The 16,086-nt window shown below is 48.6% G+C and overlaps 6 protein-coding genes across 6 annotated transcripts; 2 read left to right on the forward strand and 4 right to left on the reverse strand.

The window, feature by feature from the left end:
- Nucleotides 1-1,075: 1,075 nt before the first annotated feature.
- FOXG_10960 (uncharacterized protein) lies at nt 1,076-2,287 on the reverse strand. Its single transcript, XM_018390430.1, has one exon. The coding sequence runs from the start codon at nt 1,915-1,917 to the stop codon at nt 1,135-1,137; it is 783 nt and encodes a 260-aa protein (XP_018248889.1). The 5' UTR covers nt 1,918-2,287; the 3' UTR covers nt 1,076-1,134.
- Nucleotides 2,288-2,682: 395 nt separating this feature from the next.
- Nucleotides 2,683-4,664, forward strand: FOXG_10961 (uncharacterized protein). Its single transcript, XM_018390431.1, has one exon. It carries the CDS (start codon nt 2,808-2,810, stop codon nt 4,563-4,565), a length of 1,758 nt encoding a protein of 585 aa, XP_018248890.1. The 5' UTR covers nt 2,683-2,807; the 3' UTR covers nt 4,566-4,664.
- Nucleotides 4,403-6,220, reverse strand: FOXG_20414 (uncharacterized protein; the record flags this gene model as incomplete). Its single annotated transcript, XM_018400697.1, has 5 exons — nt 4,403-4,519; nt 4,602-5,583; nt 5,641-5,910; nt 5,963-6,064; nt 6,172-6,220. 4 exons carry the CDS (start codon nt 6,218-6,220, stop codon nt 4,730-4,732), a joined length of 1,275 nt encoding a protein of 424 aa, XP_018248891.1. The 3' UTR covers nt 4,403-4,519; nt 4,602-4,729.
- A 258-nt stretch (nt 6,221-6,478) lies between these two features.
- Nucleotides 6,479-8,502, forward strand: FOXG_20415 (uncharacterized protein; the record flags this gene model as incomplete). Its single annotated transcript, XM_018400698.1, has 6 exons — nt 6,479-6,608; nt 6,827-6,880; nt 6,932-6,991; nt 7,147-7,306; nt 7,362-7,773; nt 7,819-8,502. 6 exons carry the CDS (start codon nt 6,479-6,481, stop codon nt 8,500-8,502), a joined length of 1,500 nt encoding a protein of 499 aa, XP_018248892.1.
- Nucleotides 8,503-8,766: 264 nt separating this feature from the next.
- Nucleotides 8,767-10,870, reverse strand: FOXG_10964 (uncharacterized protein). Its single transcript, XM_018390432.1, has 3 exons — nt 10,395-10,870; nt 9,760-10,346; nt 8,767-9,713 (listed from the first exon to the last, which is right to left on the reverse strand). Exons 1-3 carry the CDS (start codon nt 10,694-10,696, stop codon nt 8,977-8,979), a joined length of 1,626 nt encoding a protein of 541 aa, XP_018248893.1. The 5' UTR covers nt 10,697-10,870; the 3' UTR covers nt 8,767-8,976.
- Nucleotides 10,871-11,820: 950 nt separating this feature from the next.
- On the reverse strand, nt 11,821-16,017 carry FOXG_10965 (uncharacterized protein). The gene is made up of 5 exons (XM_018390433.1): nt 13,709-16,017; nt 13,555-13,658; nt 13,429-13,505; nt 13,176-13,379; nt 11,821-13,096 (listed from the first exon to the last, which is right to left on the reverse strand). Exons 1-5 carry the CDS (start codon nt 15,883-15,885, stop codon nt 12,623-12,625), a joined length of 3,036 nt encoding a protein of 1,011 aa, XP_018248894.1. The 5' UTR covers nt 15,886-16,017; the 3' UTR covers nt 11,821-12,622.
- Between the last annotated feature and the right edge of the window lie 69 nt (nt 16,018-16,086).

Raw genomic sequence — 16,086 nt, forward strand, 5'->3', positions numbered from 1 at the left:
TCCATCTTGTCATTTGGCTCATCACATTCTGATAGCTACCTGCGCCGTATGACAATCTCATACTAAATTATTTATAATTCTTTCACTATAATAAACTAAACAGTCGTTATTTTGGTCCACCTAGTTGTTAACTACAAATCTGGCCCGGAACAACACTCATCGGGATTTCTAAATAGGTAAGGGAGAGCTGTATCAGGTCCAGTCACTGAACAACATAATGAGTTGCCGGAGCCTGGGTGGGTCGACCTCGTCCGCGGAGCCGTGAAGGTTACATTGGTGCACCAGCCATCGTTAATACGAGCAGTAAAAAGAGTTCAGCAAGGCGCATCATATAGACAACTAACAACTCAAACATGTCGATCCCCATTGCTGATTGAGGTATATATATCACTCCTGTCACTTTACTCACTACTCGCATCATCTCTTTTAAGTATTGCGCAAGTCTTCCTTCCATTCACGTCCACGAGATTCAAACTCTGCCTTCCTCTCTTCCTTTCTCTTCATCTACCACCAACAATGCGCTTCACTTCTCTCTTTGTGGCCGTTATTTCGGCATGTCTAGCCTCCGTTGCCTCGGCGTGTTAGCCGGATGGCACTATTGGAAACTCAGTGCCGGCTTCTAACTTGGACTGCTGCAGTGGTTGTGCTTGGAACAGCTACATCCGGAATAATGTGGGTTCGCCAGAATCTAACGAATATTTATCAACATTAAGAAACCAGAGCTAAAACTCTTACTAGGCAGTTATTTACTACTGTCCTTCCGTTTCTGGAAATACATGCAACATCATTCCTTATCACACGGTCTAGGTGAATAAGTTCTGATCTTCTGGGATGTGGCCTTGAGAAATGGCGTTATGAAAATGTCAGGACTGGTATAAGTGATAAAGTAGTTTGTATTATCATAGGGATAGAACTAAAAATTATAATCATTATATATAAATACCGATAGTGCTATATAGCCAGGAAGTAAGAAAATGAAGAAACCCATCCAGTACTGATCACTGCCTCCCTCGGATGTCTAGCATACTTCAGCCTATCAGATAGTAGTCTGACGGCCTTTAACTGGCTAATTAATCTCACCACTACCTCCAGCTATGAAGAAAACTATTTGATATAGAGTGTAATATTTCCTAACTAGGCCCGCTGCAAACCGGTCTGCGCTGCCGACACCGCTAGGCTCAGGTCAAGAGGTCGAAGCTCCAAAGCCATGGGTAGCTGGTCGAACTGACGGATGACCGGAATAATCTTTACACACAGCACTTCCAATGAGGTATTGGAAGAAGGCGAGTACAGAATAGGCGTTATTTTCGCATTGACAGCGCCCTTGATATCAGCTTCCACAGAATCACCAATCATGTACGCGCAATATGGTTGCACCTCCAGCTTTTCCAAAGCATACTGGAAGATCCTAACCTCAGGCTTGGGATGGCCAACTTCTTGTGATGTAATGACGCGTTCAACGAGATCGAAGACACCAATGGCTTTAGCCTTTTCTATCTGGCTTCCGGTCGGGCCGTTCGTGATAATAGCAGTACGATATCCATTATCCCGAAGCCTTCTCAGGGTCTGGATGCTTCCTGGCATAGCACTTCGATTCTTTCTGTATGCCGTTTTGTACACATTCCAAAAGTGCTCAATTTGTTGGGAGTCCGGTCCTTCAAGGTCTAGACTCTTGAAAAAGAGCTTGACTTTCTCCGCATCTTGGTCTTCGTGTGCCACCTCATTTCGGAGATATTTGTCGTAAACATGATTAAGTGCTTCGTTGTACTTCTCGGCAAGCACCTTCAATGGGATCTCATGAAGAAGCGGGGATATACGTTGTACGGCGGATATGGCAGAGTAAAGAGAGTGTTTATGATTGAATAACGTGTTGTCAAGATCGAAGAATACCATGGTGGGAGGAGGCTGAGACTCCATCGTGGAGATAGTATCTGAGGATGGGAGCGACTTGACGGCGGGTGCTGCGACTTTCCTGTGTGTGCTGAGCTTGTTGAAACAAAGATCGAACAAATGGCGGAAAGATGAAAAAAGAAAAAGTACAAGAGGGTGAACTCAAGTATTTATTCAGCGACTATTGAGGTTGTACTCACAGAAACTTAGAGGATTTTACTGAATAACCTTTGTGATCTGAAGGTCATCTCCCCAACCTTAACTCTATACAGATACCTGACCTACAAGAAATAGTAATTAAACCAAGTAGAATGGTTATAAGTGTGACGATGAAAGTAAATAATTCAAGGTCCACAAAAACAGAGGTCGTTCGGTACACTACGGACCGGCCCTTTCTGGAAGCTAAGTTCTGTATGGTGATTATAATTGATTGTGGCTAGCTGAAAAATGAGGGGTTGTTGCAACAGTCCAAACTGGGCTGGCTGAGCGGACCCCTCCGAAACTCATCATACTACTCCTATTGGTCTGTTGGAAAGATGGCGATGATCATCAGTCGTCTAGACCAGACTATTGATCTGCCCGTATTCACTAGCGCCTGGAGCCAAGATTCTGCATAGACAAACCCTCGCAAGAGCGGCTACATAGTGTCGTTCGTATGGACAGATGCTGAGACATTGATTGTGATATATGTGATGGAATGTGATATATACGAATCTTTGTGTAGCTCACGAGGCGGTTAGCGTTGGGCATGCCTGCAGAGCGCTACTCGGCCTACCGAATCATCTATAAAAGCTCATCTTCTAATTATATTCAATCCGAGGAGCTAGACAAAACAGCCCATTGACATTTCATCTCAATCTAGAATAACTTTTCAAGCACATCTTTCTCTCAAGCGTTTCGCACTACAGCTAGACACAATGGCCACTGGAAGATCTGGACTACCTCAGCTGACGAAGGAGGAGAAAGAGAGACAGGTCCGTCTCCTCGAGCTTTGCATGGAACAAGTGGGATTCTTCAGAGGGAAGAAGATCCCAGTTTACACTCCTGGAGATCTCGAGTACGAGAAATCTGTCGCAAACGCGAACCTCCTCTACCGCTTCGACAGACCAGGATGTGTCATCCAACCTGAGCATGAATCCCATGTTCGCATCATCGTCCAGCGAGCTAAGAGGGTAGGCTTACCTATACGAATCAAGAATGGAGGCCACTCATACGCCGGGTTCTCTTCTATCAATAACGGCATCTCGATTGATCTGGTTAATATGAAACGCGTCGACCTCGACATTGACAACATGACCATCACGATGGATTCAGGCGCACTTTGGGCTCATGCTTATCACGAACTGATCAACGACCATCATGATAAATTTGTCATTAATGGAGGCCGTTGTCCTAGTGTCGGAGTCAGCGGTTTCACTCTGGGTGGAGGTCTCGCGCCCTTTACTCGAAGCTTCGGTTTGGGAAGTGACACACTTCTTGAGGCTCGTATTGTCACTCCAGACCATGGAATCATCCAAGTCAGCCCCGGAGACAGTGACCCCGAAAAGAAAAGACTCTTCTGGGCTCTTTGTGGTGCTGGCGGCAATAATTTCGGGGTAGTCACCCAGCTCAAGATGAAGGTTCAAAAGCTGCATCACGACTTTGTGGTTGCTGGGGTTTATACCTGGGCACCCCCTCATTGCCCTGAGCGCCAGGTGGCTTTTACAGAAGCGATGATAAAGTTCTATACTGCTGGCTGGACCAACGACATGACGATTGACAGCAGTTGGCTGATGGACCTCAAAGATTCCCGCGAAGATCCTTCTGTCCGATTTTTGGTCTACTATAATGGACTAGAGAAAGACTTTGACAAAGAGGTCGATGAACGTCTCGGAAATTGCGGGAAGGTTGGTGCGGGAGACAAATCACTAGCAGAACAGCTCAAAGATCGAACTCTGCCGGAGAATTCGACGCTTTTTCTTCACGAGACTCTCGTAGCTCAGTGGTCAGAAGAAACCCAGAAGGCTTTACCTTCGAATGCGATGTTCAGGATCTACACTTCCTTCTCTTTCACAAAGACAAGCGTCAAAGATAATATTTCCAAGATAATTAAGACTCTGAAAGAAAAGCTGGTAGCTTTCAAAGCAGAGTTCAAAGGCGAAGAAGGCTCAATCAGAGTTTCTTGGATTCATTCCGGCGGCAAATCCAGCGAAAAGGGCCCCCACGACTCTGCCTATCCTTGGCGTGGATGCGACTATCACACATATATCATGATCGAGTGGAAGGATAAGTGGTTAGAGACGAGGATGAGACAAGTCCTTGCTGGTTTCAATGAGGCGTTGAGGAAATATTCTATGGACGGTCTTGGTGTGTATGTCAACTTCCCGGATGCAACACTCGACGAAGACACGTACGAAAAGGCATACTATGGTGTTAATCGAGAGGAATTGCAGAGCATCAAGGCATACTGGGATAAGAACAATATCTTCCAGTGGCCTCACGGAGTCCAGGTTGGGCCCCACGTTGACTCTCAGGGCACGGCAATGGAATTTGCATCTCCGCCTCCACCTCCCAGCAGTGAACCTGTTGTCCAGGGATTTGTGAATCCACGAGAAGCTGCGGGCGTCTCTGTATGCATGTCTTGGCAGACCTTTAACCCGGCCAGCGGCAGCCCTATAGTTAGTCTAGGTCCCTGAACTAGTTAGGAGTGTTGAAAGTAGTTTTAAGCTTACAAGTTTAGAACGGTCAGTTAATATAATTCTGGTTTAATTTGATGGCTTAAGACGGCTCCATAGCCTCTTTGGTCTGCTTTGCAAAACGACTATCACTAAAATGCTTATCCAAACTCAAGCGACCTGGCTCATGCATAGAAAGTATATCCTTCTCTTTGAACGCTTTCCAGATTGTGTTCGTGTCTGTGGGACTCGTGAAAAAGAAACTTGATATGTGTCTTGACCCTTGTGTCGCCCGTCAACTGTAGGATCTCAAAGAGTACTTTCTCCACATACTTGTCTTGCAAAATGTCTTTATCTTCATAGACATTTACACTGTCGATCACACAAAAGAGTGTAATATTGTTGCGTAAGCGACGAACGAGGACAGCGAACAGCTGGCAGAGTTGCTCAATGTCCTCAACTCCACTCTTTAAAAGAGGAAGATTCACCTCTTGGGCGACTTTATCAAGATCAGCGTCATCGAAGCCATGCTGACGGAGAAGCTGAGTGGTGAGACTTTTGATGGGCCCAATTCCACCTGTTAGAGGGTCATCCAGATCAGTATGCTGACCACAAAAGAACGCAACGGCACAGAAACGATCGACCTGGCGCATATTTCGCACAATAGCTGCACTGAATAACGACAAAGCCGTGACACTCGTTCGACTTGGCTTCATGTGTCCGTGAACCAGCAGTTCAGTCGAGCTCGTTCTTACGACCCACTGCTTGAACTGTGCGTTCTCAACCAAATTCTCTGCCCTCCCCTGATCGCGACGGTTCACAAGGGCAGCTGAGTCTGATATCTCCGCCATATCGACTTTGTCAACGGCAGAGAGGTCGAAGTCCAAGTTTATGTTGAGAATACGCAGAAGCTGAGCTTGTGATATGCGTGCTGGACCGACCCAAGGTTTCCGGTCTCGACTGCGAGATTGTTCCGCTTCGAGTTGGGTATGCAGACGCGTGTTCTTGACTGCAAGCTTTGCGTTTTGTCTCTTTTGCTCTGTCATTCATATATGTCAGTCGACATTTTAACGGTGATAAAGAGATGAGTACGAACCGTTCAATGCAGACAGGTTAGTGAGGTACTCCTCTGATAGCCTCATGAACGCGTTCATGGCATCAGAGGCGATTACAGCGTTTGCCATATTGGCTGCAGCGTTTTGTTGATTAGTGATAGCGTTTCGCTCGTTGGCTGAAGCGAGTCTTTGTTGTTCAGCTGCCATTTTGCGCCCGGATTCGTTCATCTCTGACTGGGCATCTGCGAGTCTTCTTTGATCCCTCACGATCTTCATCTGGTCCAGCTGCAGCTGTTTTAACTTGTCGATTCCTAGCAATAAAGTTAGCCATATAGATCCACTCCTAGATTGACAGGCCATTACCTTCTGATGCTTTGATGTTCACTGATCGAAGCTCATGGAAACTTCCTATGTTGGCCTTCTCCATTAGTCTTGAACTGCTGGAATTAAGGTTCTCTAGGAAGCCTGTCAAAGTCAGCCTTGTAGCTATCAGCTTGCCACATCGACAAGAGCATTTTCTTCCCTTTCTATAGATTAATCAATGGCTGGTCTAGTACGCAAAGGAGACTTACCTTTCTTCGCCCAGTAGTAATCGATGATATCCTCAATCGCCTGAAGCATTGAGCTAAGGACCTTCTTGGCGACAGCAACGATATCATCTTCTTTCTCAGTGGTGATTCTGATGCAGGCCACCAATATGACAGCTCAGATAGCATTGAAGTTGCTCGTCGTCGTCGCCGTCGCCAACAGCAGATGAATCAAACTTGCCTTCCACAGTGTTGTTCCAAGGAAAAGGTTCACGATGACGTTTTCGTGGAGCATAACCGGACTAGTGAATTTGTGCACAGTCAATTTCGGGAGACTGATTTGAGTGAAGGTATGCCGTCACTGACGATTGCGGCGAGATCGCTGAGAGATTCAACAGAGGATGAGGGTTACATCACTGATGAGGATAGGTTGATTATAAGTTATAGGATCTTTGGATTTATTATGAGGAGCAGGAAGTGGAGTGAGTACCATGTCCCTGCTAGATCTCTGTCACTATACCTCGTGTCTTCTAAAGGGAGTCAGGTTGTTATCGGAAACTGAACTGACATGAAGCACTCACAGCCAAGCTCGACTTGACATGTCTCGGCCCCATGAAGGATCAGAACACATTTGACTTGCTCATCCTACCACCTGGACACAGATAAATAGTAGAAAGTCTGGTGACACAGTATTTCTTAGACAAGGCGTCTGCTTACGATGAGACGGATGAAGTTGATATTGTCCGCGGAAAAGGTAATTGGTCCCCAATTCATCATCTTTGATGATGGCTGACATGGAGTGTAGGCAAGGGCTTGATCCTGCTCCTGTATGGAGCCTCTGGGGTAGGAAAGACGACTACAGCAGGTAACTATTCAAACTACTGTGAATATACAGACCTCGACTGACTGAGACAGAATGCGTTGCGACATATTTCCGCAAACCTCTGTTTCAAATCACTTGCGGCAAGCGCTCTATTGCTCTTTGGACCCTCGAATGCGATCACTAACGGACGGTTTCAGGAGATCTAGGGTCTACAGCAGATGCTGTCGAGAGCCGTTTAGAGAAGAACTTTGCTCTTGCAAGTCGATGGGGCTGTATTCTGCTCATTGATGAAGCAGATGTTTTTCTTGAAGCTCGACAGACTGAGAACTTTGATCGTAACAGCCTTGTGGCTGGTAAGTTCGGTGTCCAGCGAAGCATTACTGTATGCTGACCGCAGTGTCCCACATCGTAGTCTTCCTTCGGACTCTGGAGTACTACGCTGTGTCCTATTCCTAACCACCAACCGTGTCGGCACCTTCGACGAGGCTTTCACTTCGCGTATTCACATCAGCTTATACTACCCTCCTCTCAGCCAAGCCTCCACCCTTGCCGTCTTTAAGGTCAATCTCACACGCATCCAAGCCCGCTTCGAGAAGAAGAAGGAAAGAGGAGAAGCTGAGCTTGAACTCGACGAACTGTCCGTCAACGAATTCATCCTTGACTACTTTGCAGAGAACAAAGACGCGCGCTGGAACGGTCGTCAGATCCGTAATGCCTGCCAAACCGCTCTTGCCCTCGCTGAGTTTGAGGGCCAGAAGCTAGCCAACCCAGGTGCCAGTGGCGGCCGGAACGTTATGGAGATAGCGGCAATGTCAAGGAAGATGGTCAAGATCAAGTTGACAAAGAAACACTTCTAAGATGTGGCGAAGGCATATCTGGCATTTATGAAGTATCTTCGAGAGGTTCATGATGTCATTGCCGCACAGCAAGCGAAGAACTTCCGCCTTAGGCATGATCGATGGGGCCTCGGGGAGTCTGCAAGCCTCCTAGCGTCAAGACAGAGGGTGTATGCAGCAGAGAGTAAGTCAAACTATGGGCAGCGTTATGAGGCAAAACCAAGTGGGAGACAGGGACAGCAAACAAGAGGACAGAGATATCAACAAGAGCAGTACGTGGATGACGAGAGTCTCGCATACGAGTATGGATATGCTGATGGCTACCACGGGCATCAAGGTGACCAAGGACTCATGCATGATGACAACGGTGGAAGAGACTTTGAGAATCGGCCTTCGTTTGATGAGGAAGATGGCTATGATGCAGGTTACGAAGAACGACCTCCTGCACGGGGCAAACAACCAGCGCAGAACTACGATGAAGACAACGAGTACTACCCGGATGGTCAGCAACAAGCCGCGAAGTACCGCCCCGGCCTGTCGCAAGCAGAACCAAGAGAACGATATCCTGCCCGTGGTGGAGGTCGAGGAAGGGGCTCCGGTCCGTCACAACAGACATCGAGAAGAGGTGGCCGCGTCCCTAAGACAAGGGTTGTCCCAGGGGCAGATAGAAAGGTATCTCCTGTTTTCTGTACAACCTCTCCTGATATAACTAACTAGAAGCCACTTAAGAGGTAGAGGAAATGCTACTCATGGATTACTAGCTTTGGAATACATAGGTGAATTATGTGATGGTCGTGTAAGGTACACAGATAAGAAATCCCAGAGTGCTTTAGCTACATGTAAGACTCCATGTCATCTTGGGCTACTATTCGGGTAGTCATTATGCTGCTTGAAGTGTGTTTATGAGTGTTAGTTCAGTTGATAGACCTGATAGCTAATGATTGCACACCTTATCTCGACACTTCATGTCGTATAGGTTGAAAGGCATAACTTTGACGCCATTGGCGATGAGATACTCTAGCACACGATCTTATGGCCCTTCGCATATCAAGGAATGGCATTTCTGTCTTCATTATTGACATACTATCAGATTCGCATAATTATACTCCTATCCCACCATGGGTATCCACTAAACACAGCTCCGGTTCGAGCCTGCTCGTATCACTAACAATTGTCATTTTTCATCACCCTTTACTTCTCAGTCATCGCATGCTGAGCATCTTCCTCATGAGCAGCACCAAGCTTGGCCTCGACATCACCCTTCTCGGCCTTGGTAGTAAGATGAGTAGCGACGTGAGTCTTCCAAGCTGGAGTACCGATGTACTTGATACCATTAGGATCCTCGAACATATCCGCAGTCTCTTCAAGTGTCTTTCCAGCTGTCTCAGGGAACATGAAGAATACGTGGATGAACATGGCAACGTTGAAGACACCAAAGATGATGTAGCTCTTCCAGGTGATGTTCTCAAAAGCAACGGGTGTGAACAGTCCAAGAGCAGTGTTGAAAGCCCAATTCGATGAGGTAGCAAAGGCGACACCTTTTCCTCGGAGACGAAGAGGGAAGAGTTCGGGGGGGTATGTCCATGAGGCTGGACCCCACGTTGGTGCGTAAGAAGCGACGAAGAGATATGTGCAGGCGATAAGACCCTTTGCAGCACTTCCACCGACACTCATGGAGACTTGAGGAGAGTCGCGCTCATCCTTGGGGATCTCAGTGCCGTGAGCAGCCAAGATACCGGCGTTGGCGAACATCCATGTGCACATGAGAGTAGCACCGATGAGGAATGTTGGGCGCCGTCCCCATTTATCCATCCAGAGAAGGGCGGGGATGGTCATCAAGACGTTGATGATGTACTGGATAGATGAAGCGAGAAGGTTTGCGTTGCCCTTGTATCCTGCCATCGAGAAGACGTAAGATATGTAGTACACTAAAATTGTTAGCATCAAATCTGTAAGGAGGTGAAGAAGACTTACTCATGACGTTCATGCCAGTAAGTTGAGACCAAATCTGAGTAAAGATGCCAATGACAGTCCTGTTGATCATGTTCGGCTTGAACAGATCAAGGTATGTTACATCAGCAATCGACGCTTCAAAAGCGCACATATCCTTGATATCCTGCAACTCCAGCGCTACAAACGGGTGATCAGGATCTCCATGCCCATGCACAAGGGTAAGTACACCATGACACTCGTCCCAACGATCCTTCCTCGCAAGCCAACGAGGAGACTCCGGCAGCAACATCATCATGAAGAAGAGGAACACGCCAGGAACCATCTGAAGACCCCAGGGCACACGGAATGCAGCGGTGGAGTAGTCGGAGGAGTGACGGCCGCCGATCATGGCACACCCGTAGGAGATGTAGTACATTATCAGGATGCCCCATGTTATGGCCCATTGCTGCATGCCGATGAAGCGGCCGCGCTTGGAGGGGGGTGAGATCTCGGCGATGTAGACGGGGACTTGGGCGGATTCGATGCCGACTGCGAAGCCGTTTATGATGCGGCCGACGACGAGCATGCCGATGTTTTGAGAGGCGCAGGAGATGATAGACCCGATGATCCTACCGATGTTAGTATGTAACCTTTGTGCTACCATTTTGATGACTTACCAGATGATACAGCCAACCATGATAGAGTACTTCCTTCCAAGACGATCACTGATAATGCCTGATACCAAAGCACCCAGCCACGAACCAGCAGCCATACTCGCCGTTATACCACCCTGATTGAGCGAGGTAGGTCCACTGCAATCCTCATCATCATCAAATGGCGGTCCTTTAGGTCCTTGGTTAAAGTAACATTTATAAGAGTTCTCGCCCAATTGAGCAGAGATAGAGGAAATGTCGAAACCGAAGAGTGCACCGCCTACGACGGAGACACCGGCGATCACGTAAATGTTGCCAATAGGCATATTGGTAGAAGTGTAGTCAAACCAGTCTGTAAGTGATTGAGCTGTAAGACGAGCGATGCAACTGGGGCGAGATGCGTTTTATAGCTGTCATGCTCACTGGGGATGGTTACACTTGTTTGAGATGATGGCCTCGGGTTAATGTGTCCCGTTAATGTGGACGCTGAAGGATTCTGCTTTGTCCTCGGGTTGCATACATTTGAGCTCCTGATGCTGGAGATCCTTGCTGTTGGGAGCTTCTCCACTGGGCACGGGGATAACGTTCTGGGGTTGATGGAGGTGGGTAGAACATGGAATTGTTTGTGATATGACGTATTGCTAAATCCTTCGAATTTTTGTATGTCAGTCAATTATTGTGCTATCACCAAACGATCCATTGATCATAGTCTCGATTTAAGTTTTCCAACTTTCTAAAGCTTCAGTTACTGGAGTTCATCACACTCAGATACAATAGATACAGTCAAAGCCTAACTCTATCCCCATATTCTTCATCTCCATACGAAAAACCATCATCCCCAAAGATCACCACTTGTTCAGTGGATCTTCATCCGTGGCGTTACATCTTTACCACCGAGTATTTGGCCGTTCTGTTCACTCTCTATTCGGCAACAACCTCGCGGAACATTAACTGGCTAGTGGTGTCATTGTCGATCATGTCACTTGAATCAAGAAAATATCCCGTAAGGCATGCATTTTAAACCCGTATATTACTTAAAACCGGTAAGCTCACTGCGCTTATTACTTAAAAATGCGGGCTGATCATTTCGGATCCGAGAAAGAAAATGGTGTGTTCCCCCGGATCTCCACTGTGGGAATAGGTCCGAATACAAAGGCGATAAGCGCTGCAATGAGACCCAAGAGTTTGGGGGAATGGACTGAGTGCTGGAGTCACATGTTCGGTGTGTTTTGACAGGCGAGGGTTCGTGATACCATGGGTCTTGTGATGGGATGAATCGAGAGATGCGAGAATGGCATTATTTCGATTCTGGCTAAATTGAACCTGATGCTTTTTGTTGCTCTTCTTTCATCCTGGTTATTGTCTAATGCTTTTGGAAGAGTTTGATGGTCATGTGCATTTAGTGGGCTGGCCCAAACTGCTGGTAGCTGATCAACATCACATCACCAGCGTCTGTAATTGTCAGCAAGTCATTCAATAGTTCAATACAATCTTCGCTTTGTCGGTTGTTCTACAGCTCTGAATTGCAGAGACTCGAAATTCTTACGTTCTCTTGTCAATTGGCCTACCCTACCCTACCGAGATAAATCTGAGTCTCGACGACGGCTTAACCTACACCTGTCAGACGCGCTGCGACCGCGTCGCGTCTTCTTGAGTGAGACGTACCGTTCCCCTCCGCATTCTTGTATCATCATCCGTATTCTCAATTTAATGTTCTGTTATTATTGTCTCTGTGCACTTGGTTCAAATTCCTAGTGCGGAATGTCCTTCCAGCATCCGAAAGCCGCACCAAATTTACTTTGATGCTGGCGCACTGAATCATGCCCTGTAGCTGAGACTCAAATTCTGTTACGAGGAGTGCCAGGCCGTCAATGATGAGCGATGGAGCAGGAACTCGAGTACATCTATTACCAATAGAGGTATTCTAGCAATGTAGTCAATGATCCAAGACAATTTGCGCTTGGCGTGCCGTGCCGCATGACACGCACTGCCGGAGCTAGACACACATGCCGACGCTTCCTCTTTCGAGAATGGTCTTGACTGAGCCTCACCATCACAAACTGTCAACAAATCTCACTCACTTACACCTTATCTTAATCATAGATATCAACTTCGTCATGATGATCATAAATGCTATCGGTATTAGACTCATAAACGAGCACTCATCGCTCGTTCTCATGCATGCAATGCAATGCTTCAACGCCAAACTCCTCGAATGCTTCAAAAATGCTGGATCCCAATTCTCATGCTCGCTATGCCCCAAACTCATCAATCACACTCCTCCCCTCCACAAAGTCATTATCAACCCCCGTATACGGAATCTTCAACCCAAAGCCCTCAGGCCCACCAACCTTCATTCCCTTATCCGTCTTCCACAGCGGATGCGCCGGCAACGCAACAACATTGACACGCAATCCGTACCTCAAATCCTGAGATCCAATACCCTCACCGTCTTGACCGAGAATGGAGATTAGATCGGGCACTGTGCATACGACTTGTTGTGAAGCTTCTGAGCCGTCGGCGTCGCTGAGGGCTGCGTAGAGATATTCGTTCTGGAAGGGGATCACCAAGTGGCGGTCGCTGGGGGCGTCTTGTTTGTGGGATTCGCGCTCGTCTTCGCTGAGGGGCGCGATCACGACGGAGCCCATTGTGTAGCCGCCGCCGATGTAGCGACGGACATCGACGATCTTGCCGGTGAAGAGAAGTTTTCCAGCGCAGACGTCAAACTGACCAATTAGCGGGTACTCGATTATAGCAGCGCCGAATTGGATAGTAGCGATCAATTGGGCGGAGAGGAAAACTTACAATCGCGTCAACGTAGCTGGTCTTCTTGCGACGAGCATTGTGCACTGCGCGGCCGAGATACCACGCTTGAGATACGGTGTTGGGAACGCCGTGAGATTTGATGACGGAGCCGGGGAGGGGATTGGCGCAGACTGCGCAGCCGAGACCGAGTTCGATTACCGTTGTTCTGAGAAGACTCTCGAGACGGATTGGGTTATCGGTGCTCTGTTGTTGTTAGTGAATTGTGAAGAGATTGGTGGGTGGTCATGCTTACCATGACGACACTGGTGTTTCCACGAGCGTCGGAGAGAACGCAGGGTGTGAGGGAGTGGCCGTATACACTGAACGTAGCTATGAAGGTTAGATAGAGGGTCAACTGAATGAGTGTTAGGAAACGTACCGTGATACATGGTGGGATAAGCTCGGCCCATGGCATCGCCATCGACGACAGGGACGTCGAAATGAACAGCTGGCGGGAAAGCGCTCATACCATTTCCACCACCACTGTCTTTATTAGTACTCATCTCCCAAACACAAGAGTGAACTTGACTTACATCTCGTCAATGTACATGCCATCAAAGGTCTTGTTTCCAACAACCTTGTTCACAGCATTGATACCAGTCACAATCTCATTCCCGCCCGCGATACGCTCATTAATCACACTCGGACTCCCATACCACGAGCCAAAGCAAATCATAGCATCGTCTTTGAGCGCTTTCGGCGAAATAACCCGTAATCTCCCCTTGGGATTATTTCGTAGCGCATCCAAGCCCTTGAGGTACTCGTGATGTGTTGGTCCTCCGCCGCCTGTGCCGAGAACACCGCATCCTGTCGCAATCATCTCTAGATCAACTTCGGAAAGATACCATGTTCCGTTCTGAACATCAGGGCGATAGGCGTCGAGATCAACGTGGAGAGAGGGCTTGTACGTTGGTGTGAGAGCATCAGGAACGCTGACTTTCTCACCCTCGTCGTCCTCTGTCTCCTGCACGCTTATCACGGGCGGTGAAGGCGGCGGCGTGAGTTCCTCAGGAATGGCGAGATGTCCCACCGCACGAACCTGCAGTCTCATGGCGCCGTTGGACATGTACTGAAGCGGTGTCTTTGTGATCTCCACGATCTTGACGTCGTTCTTCGCTGCGCCTTTGGAGATGGCCATGTCGATTGCTTTCGCGCACGCAGCGTCCACAATGGTCTTTTCGGAGCGTCCCTCAGGGATTTCCACGACGTCGATCTCGCCGGATACTTTGGCAATTGCCGCGCCGACGGCGTTGGCGGCGCCTTGGTGGATGGGTACTATGCACTCGTCGACGCCGGCGAGGTCTTCGGTTACGAGCAGGGCACCTCCGCCTACGAGGAGGACGTGCACGGGGGCGGAGGAAACTTTCATTTGCTCGACGACGCCCTCGAGCATTTTCTTGAGCTCTTTGCGGCCGCTTTCGATGATGTGCGCGGGTACGTCTTTGACGAGCTCGGGGTCCCCTAGTTTCGCTTTGCCCAGCGCGACGACGATATCACTCGCCGTTAATGTCTTGCCTCCAAAGACTCTGGCTTCTTGCTGGAGTAAATGTCCGACTGATCCAGGACCGACAGTGACGTTTTGTGTAGTAGGGTCGATTTGCACTTTGCTTCCGCCGCCGAGACCGATTGATACAACCTCTGGCATAGAGAACGCAGTGCGCACACCGCCGACTTCTACGAAGCCAGGTGCTTGTCGTGGAAAACCCGATGGAAGAAGTGCGCAGACATCAGTAGTCGTCCCACCGATATCCACAACCAAAACCTGCGGCTCCTCGTCATCCGCGACATTCTCACGCTTATGATCCAGTCCAGCGAGATACGCAGCACCAGTCATACTATTCGTGGGACCGCTCGCAAAAGTCTTGATGGGAAACTCAGCGGCTGTGTCTGCATCAATAAGCGTGCCGTCGTTCTGCGATAAAAAGAGAGGACACGTGAGTTGCAGCCGATGCATGGCGCGCTTGAAACCCTTCTTCACGCGGTGTCCTGTTCGCAGGATGGAGGCGTTGAGAATGGTGGCATTTTCTCGTTCTAGGAATCCTGTTGGGCCGATGTCGTGGGAGCATACGACCTGGAGGGATGGTGCTTCTTGAAGAAGAATTCGTCTGCATTCTTCTTCGTGTTTGCCGTCGTGGTCGAGGGGTGAGAACACGCCTACCAGAGCGATAACGTTGATTCCCTTTGCGACGACATCACGCGCAGTCTGTCTAATCTGCTCATGGTTCAACGGTTCAATTTCTCGTCCGTCAATCTCAAGGCCTCCATCGAGGTAATAAACTCCTCCGTCGAGAATACTCCTCAATCCAACAGGGAAATCCGAAAACGGCGGTAATTGTCTAGTAAACGGCCCGCACAGCCTCACGACAGCGACACGATCTAATCTTCGCGCATCGGCCTCCACGAGCGCATTGATAAAGTGCGTTGTGCCGATGGTAACGCTAAGAACACCGCTCTGATCAACGCCTGAATCGCGGAGGACTGCTCTTATGGCAGCCTCAATACCGCTGGTGATGTCTCGCGTGGTAGAGGCCTTGTGGGAGGCGAGGACGCCACGGCCAGGGGTTGATGTGGCAGCAGCTCGGATGTCGAGAATGGCCGCGTCCGTGTTGGTACCTCCGACGTCTACTCCAATTCGGTACAGGGACATGTTGGCGGTAGAGAAGTGTGCTGTTGGTTGGGAGGATGATACCCTGGAGGTGCCTGAAAGCATATTACGGTGGGGGCGGCGTAGAAGAGAGGTATCACCAGATCTTTATAAGTGAGAGGTCATCCATAGTGCGTAGTTCTACTGCATTTTATTTTTCAAGAGCTGACATTTTCATTAGTGAGTGGGAAAAATAACTCCTCTCCAATGTTTTCCTCGCTGAGACTGGATCATGCGAGAGGGGGGCGGCGAGAACGGATGGAGCGA

Source organism: Fusarium oxysporum, chromosome 1 (assembly GCF_000149955.1).
Source record: "Fusarium oxysporum f. sp. lycopersici 4287 chromosome 1, whole genome shotgun sequence".
Taxonomy (NCBI): domain Eukaryota; kingdom Fungi; phylum Ascomycota; class Sordariomycetes; order Hypocreales; family Nectriaceae; genus Fusarium; species Fusarium oxysporum.